This window comes from Camelus ferus, chromosome 34 (genome assembly GCF_009834535.1).
Source record: "Camelus ferus isolate YT-003-E chromosome 34, BCGSAC_Cfer_1.0, whole genome shotgun sequence".
In the NCBI taxonomy this organism is placed as follows: domain Eukaryota; kingdom Metazoa; phylum Chordata; class Mammalia; order Artiodactyla; family Camelidae; genus Camelus; species Camelus ferus.
Genome location: NC_045729.1, coordinates 19,491,712 through 19,505,377, shown reverse-complemented (window position 1 = coordinate 19,505,377; position 13,666 = coordinate 19,491,712). Strand labels below are relative to the sequence as shown.

General features: G+C 42.1%; 1 protein-coding gene across 2 annotated transcripts in view; it reads left to right on the top strand.

Moving 5' to 3' along the window:
* Positions 1 to 7,858: 7,858 nt before the first annotated feature.
* KDM5A (lysine demethylase 5A) overlaps positions 7,859 to 13,666 on the top strand; it is a 65,414-nt gene continuing 59,606 nt past the window's right edge. The window contains exons 1-3 of one of the 2 annotated variants that reach the window (XM_032473287.1): positions 7,859 to 8,433; positions 10,825 to 10,902; positions 12,007 to 12,129. In XM_032473287.1, the coding sequence (XP_032329178.1) occupies positions 8,269 to 8,433; positions 10,825 to 10,902; positions 12,007 to 12,129 (366 nt within the window). In that variant the 5' untranslated portion in view covers positions 7,859 to 8,268. The remainder of the gene's footprint in view (positions 8,434 to 10,824; positions 10,903 to 12,006; positions 12,130 to 13,666) is intronic. The other variant, XM_006178938.3, reaches the window with a different exon arrangement.

The following is a 13,666-nucleotide window of genomic DNA, read 5'->3' as shown; positions in this document are numbered from 1 at the left end:
CTGCAGAATAGTCACAGGATTTTTATGAGTTATGATGTGCAAACTTTTCTCAAGGAAGTGAAGAGTCTAAGAAGACAGTTTCTCCTTCCATGACCTGGTGGCCTGGAGCCAAGACAGGACTTGTGGATCAGTTTCTACAGTCAGAGGATAATGTATGTAAATGCTATTTTTATCAGATAGCAGACACTACTTTTCCTGAGAGGTGTGAGAAACTGTCTTTAATCATATAAGTTAGTTCAAAACCCAGTAGCGATTTCATTTTCGCAGAAGACAGAGGTGTTGGGGTGGGAAAGGCACTTTAGTTTCAGCGCTGCAGCTACTGAGACAGGCTGGGACGCGGGACCTGGGACGCTTTGCTGCAGCGTTTGCACCTGGACAAACATTTCCTGGAGCAACAGAATACAAAGAAACTATAAGAGACTAAAAATAACTGCACACATTAGCAGTCCAGGCAAATCATGAACAGTAAGATACAAAAAGGCCAAAACCCAACCGCCACTTCTGAGGTGCCAGGAGCAAAAGCAGGGTACCAGGCATGATCTCTGCACATGGCACCACCAAGGGGGGTGTGGGCAGACCCCCTAAGGTATCCCTGGGCCTGACCCCCGGATCCTCCCCTACCCTTGCTCCATTTAAGGGACCAGCTCAGCTCACGCCCTGTATTCCCCACCCTCTCCACCCCAGCCTGAGCAGCAAGGGAACCTGTTACTTGTTTTGCTCTCTGGTGCTGCAGCACACGTGTCCCAGTATACCCTTGCCTGAATTCCTCATCAGGCCTCTTACCGATTTCTGTTGATTAAAAAGTCCAAGGACCCTGGTTGGTAACACTACCACATGGAAAAGCTGGGACTCTTCACTGATCTAAGACCTAAGGACGTTTGAAAGGAACTTGCCATCTCCTAAACCTGCTTTTTTCCCTCTTGTGATTTTCCTTTGTTCGCGTCATCAAGATTTCCCCAGACTCCTTGCCTCAGTATTTTTGTCTCTCTTTTGGCCCCTGCTTTTTTTTTTTTTTTTTTAGCCAAATCATGGTGATCTTATCTTAATACTGGTTCTCAAATTTCTATCTTCCTATTTATTTCCCCTCCAGGTCTCATTCCCTTTAACTTGGACTACTTCAGTAGGTTTCTAACTGGCATTTTTGCATCAAGTTTTTTTTCCATCCCCAATCCATTCTATAAAAGGCGATTATTTTTTTAAAGCACACTTCTGGACATGTCCTACTCCTGCTCATAACTTGTGGTGACTCCCCACGGAGTAGACAATGAAGTCCGCATAGTAACGTGGCGTTCAAACACTGCCACAATCTGACCCCACTTATCTCTATTATAATAAATAACCAGTTATTTCCTGAATGTAACATGCACTTTCCAGCTCTGCTCACACTCATTGCTTTGTCTGCATTCACCTTTCCCTGAATCTCCACTCATAAAATTCCTACAAGGCCAACGCAAATACCATCTCCTTAATTGGAAGTAATTCCTTTTCTTGATATTTATGCCACAAGTTGTCATTGTTTTACAGCATAGCTTCTATTCAAATGTCATCCATCTTTTTTTTTAATTGAAGTATAGCTGACTTACAATGTTTTGTTAGTTTCTGGTGTACAGCATAGTGATTCAGCCATACATGTGTGTATATATATACACACGCTCTTTTTCATACTCTTTTCCATTAGAGGTTATTAAAGATATTGAATATAATTCCCTGTGCTATACAGTAGGACCTTGTTGTTTATCAAATGTCATCAATCTTAAGCCCTTCTCTGACTACCTGTCCCCCTTAACACCCTCCCATGTCGTCCCTTCTCTACTTTTTAAGACTTTTTCACCACCTAGTATAGTTTATATTTACTTGCTAGTGCTTATGATTTTGTCTCCCCTCACAACTAGAAGGTAAGCTCTGTAAGGGGACATACTTTGTACTTTTTTTTTTGTTTTTGGAGGTGGCGGAGGTAATTAGGTTTATTTATTATGTTTTTAGAGAGGTACTGGGGACTGAACCTAGGACCTCGTACATGCTAAGCATGCGCTTTACCACTTGAGCTATACCGTCCCCCTCTTCTTCTTGTTCATTATCATGCATCCAGCGTTTACCAGAGTGCACACAGCGATGCTCAGTGACTTGCTGAATGCATGAGCGCTCGTATAACATTCCTCCCCACGTGTGTGCCTCTCCTGTCACACTGCTCTTCTTGTGTTCCAGATCCCGCTTCATGTGTCATCCTCCCTTAAAATGCCAAAGGGTCATTCTCAACTCACCCCTCTCTCGCAACCACCCAGTATCAGGTTGATAATTTTAAAAACATCACTCCTGCGGCAGAAGATCAACGAATAACCACCCTTGAAGATGTGGGAGGCTATAGTGACAATTCATATAATTTATATGAGGGGAAAGACCTAAAAGAAGGGTGGCATTGATGGAAATGTGAAGAGGGACATGGGAGTTATTTAAAGGTTCCAACTGGCCGGACCCAGGACAGGGAAGCTAGCAGGAGTAGCTAACTTTAATCAGAGTGGGAAGCGCACGGGGAAGAACACGGGAGGCTGTGAGACGCAGCCCGTGGGGGACAGTAGCTCGATAAACCCTCTCGCTTCCCGCTCAGCCTAGTCCGGTGGCGCGTTCCTGCCATTCGCCTCACTTTGTCTTCGTCTTCCTGGTGTAACCGTGCTGAGGATCCGCACGCTTGAGGCTCCTTTTCCCGTCTGCCTTCTAAGTGTGGTGCGGGGGCATGTCTCACGCTTACAGGGAAAGCCGTCCCCGTAAGTTCACGGTCTGCAGCCTTAGGGACGCCCTCAGCAGTGAAGACCCACACTTCTCAGGGAGCGTTTGCTCCTCCTAATTTCCAGAGGAGCCCTTTTACAGAGTCACCCTTCGCGGCAAGCCCCTAAGGCAGCCCTCTCGGTCCCTTCTTCTTTGCTTCTCAAAGAAAGGCGCCAACCACCTCAAATTCTTTCCTGCTCACCCACCTCCTCGTCATCTGCGCGCGCCTGCCTCCTTCCCTGCGTGGGAGGGGGCGGTCCCTCCTCCTGCCACGCTCCCATTCCTCTTACCTCCTTAGGGACTTTGATTTTTCTCCTATGTCTTCAACTCCCAGTCTCCATCATCGCTTTCTTCCTGGCACTCAGACATACTCACCCCTCCCAGCTTGTGAACTCTTTCTTTAGTTCTCCTTTAGCAGCTTCCACCCTCCCCAATCCCACTTCTCACTCGGCAACTAAGAATCTTGAGTCTATGCTTGGCTCATTTCCCTCCCCTCCCACTCACTTCCCAACTCATAGAAACTGCATTCGGATCCCCTAACTTTATAGAAACTGCTCTATGATCTACTAATTGCTAAATTTAATGACCACTTCTTGTCTAATCTCACATGATCTCTTTGTGGCATTTTATACTGTTGCCACCTTTTTCTCCAAGTTTTACTCACTTACCAACGCTATGAAAACTCTCAAATCTCTCTCCCCATTCATTCTTAGCATCATGTGCTGGTTTTTCTTTTTCTAGTGCAAGTATTATTATCTTCCCAAAAAATAATACCTTTGTGGGGAGAGTATAGCTCAAGTGGTAGAGATCACAAGCTTGGCACACATGAGGTCCTGGGTTCAATCGCCAGTACCTCCTCCAAGAATAAATAAATAAATAAATAAATAAACCTAATCACCTCCTCCCACCAAAACAAAATAATTAATTAATTAACTTTTAATTAACTTAGGACAAATAACAGAAGAGTAAACTTCTCTTACTTGTGGAGATGTGAAATCATGGGCTTCATGACAATAATACAGCTCAGAATAAGAATCAATATAATTGTAGGAGCATGTATTTAGTACATGCCCCAACTTCACTTACTGCTGAATTTAAGATATAAGAGCCCTCTGAGAGATCACAGAAAAACAGAAAATAACATACAAACATATTAAAGGAAATATGCATACTCAAAAAGGACACACCTGTTTATGGAGCCTACACCAAGAAACAAAGATAATTAGTACCTGCATTTTAATTTTGAAAAACACTGGACAGAGAGAAGATAGACTGATGTTATCATCTCCTCGCTGTTATTATTTTTATTATTTGTACTATCATTTCCAGGTTGGTACATAATAGAGAATGAGCTCTGTGTTCACTGTCCTCTATGACACCGTCTGTGGTATAGAAAATTATCAATAAAATCCTTGAAATAAATTTGGGAAAATCCAAGCCAGTTATGAGAGAGTACTTCACTCCGTTTTTACATTTAGAAGCTCTTGGTACATTGCTTTACAAATTATACAAATATTTTGGTAAACACAGATTTAGAGATTTAAATGACATGTTTTGCCTAAATTTTTTTTTACAGTATGCTTTGAAAGTTCCACTAGTTATTCTAGGGAATAAATGCAATTTGTCATTTATACCCATTTGGAACAGGATATCAAATTAAAATCCAGAACTAAATCATAATCCAGGAAAGACAGCAGAAGACCTTGTAAACTGAAATATATGTGATATTTTCCTGGAAGCAATAACAAGATGTTCTTTGATACATTCATGATCTATCTAACTGCTGAACACCACAATTCACAGTGCATCTAAATTCATTGATAATCTTGTGCTTTGCCTTACAACAATCCTTTATCTGCTCAGTAGAAAAGGATAGGTGATTAGAAAGCCACTCAAGGTCATATCAATGTAAATCATATTCAAGTAAATAATAGTAATATCTTGGGTGAAACATAACCTGTGGGCACTTTGAGGAAAGGTAGACAGACAAAATATGAGCGTTCAAATAATCTGATCAGAAAGTAGTTGTTGATAATTTAATTAAAGGAGAACCGTAAAAAGTGATAATTTACAAGTAGTTTCTGTAGACCTCAATTTATTGAATTGAACTGTTGAACATAATTGAATTCAATCACAGACCACCAGATACAGAATAAGCTGTCATTATTTTGGTCTAAATGAATTTAAGAGTTTGTTAATTACACTTGATTTCTCCTAATGTTAAAGTACATAAGAGAATCCGTTTTACTGAGGTTTAGAAGAACCTAGTGACATACACGATGTACAAATTTAAATGTTTAAATATTTAAATAAGCAAAGACCTCTTGGTGAGACTGTTGCTCTACTAGGTTGTTTACTTCCCCCCTTCTCTTTAGAGCAGGTCTCTTCCAGCCCTTCCTCCTTTATTATGTTCATTCAAATTATAGGATAAAGCATCAGTTCTCAAAGTGTTGTCTATAGACCCTGGTTGGTTGCTAGACCCCTGTTGGTCCCTGGGATGCTGCTTTCTGAAGGTCTTAAGGTCAAAAGTATTTTCATACTAATAGCAAGATATAATTTTCCTTTTTCAAAACCTCGGTAACATTTGCACCAATGGTGCAAAAGCAATGATGCTGGTGACACTGCTGATCCCTTAGCACACATCACAGGGGTGACACCACACCATGGTAGTAGTCTTCATCACCCACACTCATGGTTGAAAAAACAAAAGGCCAGTTTTATTTAAGAATGCCCATTTTGAAGCAATAAAAATGACTCGTTTTAATAAACCTGGAGTCCTGAATACATGTCTTCTTTAAGTCTGTGTGAGAAAGTGGGAAGTCCACATGATGTGCTTCTGCTGCAGGAGGATTTTCTCAAGGGGACGCACTTACCAGCTAAAATAGCCACTTTTCTCATGGAACACCAGAAGGCATAACAGACAAACGGTAGTTGTTCAGAGTGAGGTATTTGACATTTTTTGGGAAAATGAACAGTGTGAGCCCATCTCTTCAATGGAAACAATGGACAGTATTTGTTGATAATGAAAATTTGAGGTTTCAAGTGAAAGTTATTTTGAAAAATTTGTTTCTGTTACTATGAGTTTGACAGCTTCTCAACTTCCTGAAATGAAAAGTGCTATTTTTGTAATTTTTAAAAATAATATATAATTATATGCATCAACATTTGGAAGATCTGTAGAACTTGGTGAACTAATATTGTCCAAATGATCAATGCATAATGTTTCAAAATCATGACTGTGTAAAAACCCCATTCAAGGACAAATGTTGACAACCATTTTAATGTAACAGAGTAAAAAAGTTTATTGAAAAAATTATAGATTCCACATTGCTAGGTTTTAAGAAATTACAATGGTCTGAAAAGGCTAAAATTAAAAAAAAATCCTCCCTTTTTCCCTTCACATCTGTGTCATGCTGGATTTTCTTCATATATTTTAACCCAAACAACGTATCACAACAGATTGAGTGTAGAAACAGATATGAGAATCCACCTTGATCCCATGAAGCTAAATATTAAAATCATTTTCAAAAAATGTAAACCAATGCCACTCTTTTCACTAAATTTCTTTTGGAAAATATTGTTATTCATAAAATATATTTACATTAACCTGTGTTATGTCTAGTTTTATATGTTAACTTGGAGGGTGCTTTTGGATGAGATTAACATCTAATCAATGAACTTTGAGTGAAGCAGGTTGCTCTCCATGAGTGGGTTTCATCCAATCAGTCTAAAGCTTGAATAGAATTAAAGTCAGCCTCCTCCAGCAAGATGGAATTCTCCTGAAGACTGCCTTCAAATTTCATCTGGTCCGTGAAGAACCAGTAGGAATTTAGTCAGAAAGGGCATAGAGGAAATGGTGGGGTAGGGTCTGACAGGTAACATCTGTGAAGGCTGAAGTGACAGAAAACATGGTGCATTAAAGCCACCACAAAAACGTCTGTATGAGGGGAAACCTAGGAGTAGGTTAACACATAATAAAGAAGGAGTTTGGAGTTGTTGAGTTTGGAGATGAAAATGACAGGAAGAATTCTGGACTTTAGACAAAGCAGTCTGACCAGCGAGTGGAGAGGGATTTGACAGGGGGCAAGAACTGAGCTGTTAATCATAGCCCAGGTGAGAGAGAACATAAATTGGGATAGTGGTAACTTGGATGGAGAGACATGGGTGGACTTAAGACTTTTACGTGATAGAATCTCCAGATTTGACACAGAACTGTATGCAGGTAGTGAGGGAGCAGGAGTTAAGGATTATTTTTCTTTTTCTGGCTCAGGCAACTGAGTAGATGGATGAATTCATTCATGTAAACTGGAAACACTGAAAAAGCAGTGGGGAACTATGAGTTCAAGGAACCCTGAGTTGATCAAAGTGGAGTTGTCCAGTAGGTGGCTAGATGTACTGGCTTGTAGCTTAGGACAGGAGTCCAGACTGGAAGTACAGACTTGGGAGTCATCAGCCATAGCTGGCAGTTTAGATCCTTCGGGAAGCTGAGATTGCACAGGGAGTAGAACAAGCCCGAGAAGTCAGTCAGCCTTCCGGTAAGTATTTAATACGAGAACCACTCTTTCATGGCTTCTTCTTTAATCCTTTCTGCGTTATTCTCCGCAACCTGGAGGAAGTGGGGAAGTGGAGATGGACACCGGCATACAGATTTTTTGACAGGTAGGCCCAGGACAGCTGCCGCGGCTGGAACAGGCGACTGAGAGGCTGACGGCGCAGGGCGGCGGGGAGAGTGACCGCTGTTGAGAAGACTCGGGGGTTGTCAACGGTTGGAAAAGCAAGGTCAAGGGCAGTCGCTTCTCTGTGGACGAAATCAGTTCCTGGTTGGATTCGGGGGGATGGGCTGGACCCGAACTTGTTGCCGTGGAGATGGGACGCCTTAAAGCGACTGGCCGAGATCATTCGAAAGGAGCAATACGAGTGAAAGGACTAAGAAGAGATGCTGGGGAGGGTGGTGATCTGGACAGAGACGGGCCGCGGCAAGACGGCGGGACCGGGCGGCTGGTGCCCCGGCTCACCTGCGCACAAAGCGGAACCGGGCGCTCCTCGCCGGAAGCAGAACCTCTGACCCCGGGGCGTTACGCAGCCTCCGCGCCGGAAGAGCGCCCTCTCGGCCGGCTGCGCCCCTGCGCCCCTGTGGGAGAGGCCGCGGGGCCGCGCCGTGGGAGTCGTCAGCAGCGCGGAACTTCCGCGGACGAGTTGCCGAGGGGCGACCTGTGTTGCCGGGAAGGCGGCGGAGAAGGAAGGTCGCGCAACGGGCGTCGCATAGCTGCGGAGGGATCCTGTTTCTGCGCGGCGGAGGGATTTGGCACACGGCGGCTTCCGGCGAGCCCGGCCCGGGAGGAAAAGCCCCGAAGGAAACAATAACAAACGCCTGAGGGAGCGCGTGTGGAGTGGGTGTCGAGCGCTCTCGCCCGAGAAGATGGGCTTCGGCCCTTGTCCGGGCACGTGAGCGCGACCGGCGTCCCCGCCAGCCCTTCTGCACCTGCCCGTGGGCCCGGTGCCGCCATGGCGGGCGTGGGGCCGGGGGGCTACGCGGCGGAGTTCGTGCCGCCCCCGGAGTGCCCGGTGTTCGAGCCCAGCTGGGAGGAGTTCACGGACCCTCTCAGCTTCATCGGCCGCATCCGGCCCCTGGCGGAGAAAACCGGCATCTGCAAGATCCGACCGCCCAAGGTACCGGCGTCGGGTCGGGTCGGGTCGGGTTGGCGAGACTTCCCGGCCCCTCCGTCCTCTGGCGTTTACTCGCCCCGGTTTCTCGGCACCTGGACGCCAGGCTCCTGCCCTGGTTTCTCTCGGGTCTTCCGTGGGCGCTTCGGGACGCGGAAGATGGTGTCCCTGGGCCCTCTCCGCCTAAACTTGGGAGCCGGTACGAGGGGGACGGACGCTGGGCCTGTCTCGGCCCGTGAGGTGTGTCAGGTATCGTGACACGACTCGCGTAGCGCTCTCGTGCCGGTGCGGTGGTGAAGACTGCCGTTCCGCCGGCTGTTTCTTTATCCGAGCCCGTGGGGCTTGACGTCTTAAATATTTGCAGGCCTCATCTCAGGGCTAAGCTTTCTTAAGGGGTAATCTGAGCCCTGGTTATCCCCTCGGATGGTATCATCAGACAAGAACCCCAGACTGATGACTGCTGCGACGAGAAAGCCTGCCTGGGGGAGAAGGAGCAGCGTTTATTTTTTAAATTTAGGGGCTTAGAAAGAATTTGTCAGTAATGGAGGTGGAAGAAAACGTAGAAATTTTTTCATGTGAGGAACCATGAAGCAAAGATTTACGCATCGCAGATATTGCAAATAACTGGGTTTCCCTTGAGGTTAATTATAATCTCCTCTGTCTACGGTAAGGAAAGCAGACACTACCCCTTGTTTGGGGAGAATTACTGCCCCAAGAGGCCGAGGTTTCGCTCAAGGTCAAAAGATTTTTTCTCTACCCCCTAGACCAGTGCTTTCCAGCTCATGTTCCCGGTCTACCTGCACCAGGGTCGGCCGGATGCTTGTTAATAAGCAGATCCCTAGGCCTGATTCCCAGATAGAATCAGTTTCTGGATATGGAAGTTCTAGAATCTCCTTTTCTAGCAAGTAGCTCATGGTTCTTAATGCACATTAAGGTTTGTGAACCGTTGCCTTCGTGCTTCTTAAAGGGACACCTTGCTTTATGTTTTGTCTCCTAGTAATGAAAATAAAATACTGTCCTTTTACCTGTTTTTGCGTTTTAAAAAGCATTTGTATTCGCCACAAACTACCACAGTGGTGTGCAGCACAGTGAATAAAAAGAGCTCAGATAGGAGGGAGGAGGAAGAGCTGACTTAGCATTTATAGCTTGTTTCATTTAATGCTTTCTGAAGCCCGGGTAGGTAAATAAGGTCTCATTTTACAGGTGAGGCCAGTCTGGATGAGTTAAATAACTTACCAGATGTGTGATCTTGGGCAGTGGCAAAGGAGATGTTGAATCCAGATCAGTCTATTTGATTCTAAACCCAGACAGGCTACTCCATTATGCTCAGTGAATCTGAGTAAGATTACAGACTCTCAGTTACAAGCAAAGGATTAACAAATAATTTCTATAATGTGTTGCCATCCTCCAAAAGCTTCACTTAACTCTTTTTCTATGAAGATTACCCAATATTGGCAAAACCTTAAGCACTGAAGTTATTCCTAAACCATATTTTCATCTACTCTATTGCCTTAATGAATTAGAAATTCTCTTCAAGGTTCCCTTTGGTTAAAAAAAGCATTTATAACTTTCTACTACTGAGAAAAAGTTGAAATAATATATTTGTTAACGTGTTTGTGTCACATTATTGTTGAAAGTAAATGTTTACAAGCAGAATTTAGTTTCCGTATTGGTGGATTGCTTTAGTTTCCAAGGTAAGAAAAATTTTTGACTGCTTTTCACATTTTTAAAGAGATTTACTATTATTTGGGGCAAGTCAAACTGTGTTCTCTGAAACTCTACTTGAAATGTGCTCATTTCACTTATACTACATCTCCAATCTGGAAATCGTCATTGTTTTGTGGGTTTGCTTACTTTAAAAAAAAAAACAAACATTTGGGTACCCGGAAGCTGGGCTTTGAGCAAAACATTTACATAACAGACTTTTAAGTGCTGTGTCTCATTATACGCGAGTGAAAAACATGTTACCCAGTTACATGAGTACTTTTTACTTTTTAGTCTTTAATTTTACCCTTTTTTGTTTTTTTCAAATTCTATTTTCTCTATAATTTGATAGACTTGGATGTTTGTTAGAGGCTGTATTGACATGTAAGCTTTTTGCATCCCACTTGAATTGGGGAAAGCATGATTGGGATGTAAATAATGGGACTTGTGAGGTTCAGGAGGAAGTAGATAATTTTAATGTTAGAATATTAGAGGTAAGTAATTGGAGATAAGTAGTAATACATCCTTTTTTCTAAAAAGATGGTACTTTTTCTGTCTCTACAGTAATGACTTATAAATTGATCTGTTGTCATGATTTGTACAAGTCACAAATTAAGGGAATGAATAAATTAAGGGAATGAATAGTGCATTCCTTGCTTATTAACCAATATGTTAAATTTTTTTTCTATTTAGGATTGGCAGCCTCCGTTTGCGTGTGAAGTAAAAAGCTTCCGTTTCACTCCCAGAGTCCAGCGCCTGAATGAACTTGAGGTGAGTGTTGTTGTATCACCATTTCTGTCTCCTGATCCATTCTTTATGTGAGGGTTCCAGGTAGAGAACTTGGAGAAGCTCATGTTCATGGCTCAGAATTAATGTTAATTGGGACTGAATGGAAGGAAGTTTCTGATTTAAAAAATATTTTTGTTGAAAGTAGTTATTACAGTTTTTCTACTTAACTGGGATTATGGGAAACCATCTCCAGCCATGTTTTTCTAGTGGAAATACCCAGTGGTTAGCTTGAGAGGCCTGGAATTCTTGAGTTCTGTCCTCTTGAGTGCTTATTATTCTACTAAAATTTTTTTATTAATGTTGGAAGATTCTGTATCCTGTAGTCTTTGGAAAATAGTTTCAAAAATTCTTCTGTCAAGAAAAAACCTAGTTCTCAAAGTTTTTTTCCTTTTCTTGGGCTCTAACTGAACTTTTCTAGGTCTCTTAATCTGATTTATTAAGATCTCTATTTAAATATTACTGATCTCTTAAATTTTCTAAGTTGAGGCCTATTTAGATATTGCTGTTGTTCCTGCCTGCCAGACTTTGAGGAGATTCTTCAGTGTAATCAAAAACTTTCAGAGTACAGGGGAGATATCTTAGATTTTAGTATGTCATGCTGAGTCGTTCTTTTTTCTCCCCTGATGCTCCTAAGATATTTATTTTTTTGAGATTTCAATATCTGTTTTTTTACTTTAGTCCCTAGTAATAAGATACTTGATGAAGGATCTTAGTATCAGTGAGGTGGAGAGTTGGTGTACCTGAAGTGTGCGTGTTATCTACAGATGAAATGGCAGGCTTAGAATGTTTAGGAACAGAATAATCTGATATCCTAAATTTTCTGATTAGCTTAATGTTAACTTTAAAAACAAATTGCTTTGGTTGATAAATATGAGACCCTTTCACATATTAAAATAACTTTTTTGGCTTAACAAAATTTAGTAGAAGTATTTTGCTTCTTTTTTATTGACTTATTACAAGATTGGACTCAGCAGTAATGAAGCCTGAATTTCTTTAGAGAAATGACTACCTTTGTTAAGTAAAACTCACTTATTTTCAGCCGTAACTTAGTTCTTATTTCTGATTTGTTTATTTTAATAATCTTAGGCAATGACCAGAGTGAGACTGGACTTCTTGGATCAATTAGCAAAATTTTGGGAACTTCAGGGATCTACCCTGAAGATCCCTGTGGTGGAGAGAAAAATCCTGGATCTGTATGCTTTGAGCAAGGTAAGGCTTATGCTTAGTTTAGAAGTTGGAACAGAGACTAGTGAATTTATGAAATTCAGAATTTCAGATACACTTGATGGGAAACATTGCTTCCTAGATAGGATTTGTTTGGCAGCAACGTGCAAGCGTGAGTAAATGGAAATGGTAGATCTCTCACCTTATTTTTAAAACCTATTTCATAAATTTGTTGTGAGATTAATTTTTAGTGACTTAGATCAGTAGGCTGTATCTACACAGTACGCAAAAGAAATGGCACCAACCCGCTAATGCTACCTTGTGTTTGACGTATGATGTCCTGTGTTGAGCTTGCCGTCTTTTTTCCTACTTCTTGGTTGAAAATTTGGTGCATTAAGGAGGTTAGTGTTACTCAGCATCCTCATGTGTGGTACGTATCAGCCACGTTAATACCTGTGCCAGCTCGTGTGCTGTGACTGGTTCCTTGTACCAGTTTTTGTTTTTCTTGGGGTTAATAGTCCCCCTTCCTTTTTTCATTTTTTAAGTTTTCATTGTGATCATCGTAAATTTATTTTCAGATTTTCCAGGCGAGTAAATCTCTCAGTATGCTTTCACCGTTCCCATAATCTGCTAGTTTCACTTTCTTCTAGGAGCCATTCCTCTGGAATCTCAGTCCAGATTGATTCTTCTTAATGTCTGCTGTCAGCCTAGAACTTCTTTTGCTCTTAGCATTCTGGAAATTCCCTTTGCGTCTCTCCTTGTTTGGAAGGTCTTCCTACTACTTGGTTTACTCCTATTTTGGTGAAAATGTCTTCTGCTAGTTTGATGAGCAAGAATGTAAATGGGATGTAAACTTTACTTGTCTGAAAATATTCTCCTCTTCAACTTTATTGGTAGTTGGGTGGGTTTAGAAGTCCAAATTAAATTGTACATCATTTTGTTTTAGTACTTCCAAAGCTTTACTCCATAATTTAGCTTCTGGTGTTGCTGTTGAGAAGAGTGGTGCTATGCTAATTCTGTTGCTCTGTGTGTGACCTTCTATGTCTTGAAGGCACAGGGCCTATTCTTCGTTCCCAGTGCGTTGAGATTTCACAGTGATAGGCACTGGTATGTGTTAATTTTCATTGCACTTGATAAACCTTCTTATCTAAACTCATGTCTTTGAGATCTTGTAACTTGTATTAATTCTTGGACAGTTTTCTCTCTTTTTGAACTCTTTGTATTAGTTGGATGTTAGACTATTAGACTGATGCTCCAGTTTACTTACCTGTTTCTTTTGTAGGTTAGTGTTCCTTCTTTTCAGATTCTCCTGAGAGTAAACCTTCAGTCTTCTGCTGGGTTGGAGAGGGATAGTCACCTGGCTGTGCTGACTGGAGGAGATCTGATTGCTTTTATACAGGTTTTCAGCCAATCCTGTTCTTTTAAAATTTAATTGTAAAGTTACTGCTGCTTCCATCTCTTGAGCCTTTCCAGCTTCTGTGTTGCAAAAGCTTCTCCTTGGCTTTCTTCTGTTGCAAGGCTTGGGGCTTTGTTGTTTGTTTTTCTGTTTTTGCTTGCTGAGCTATCATTCATCCATTTGCTT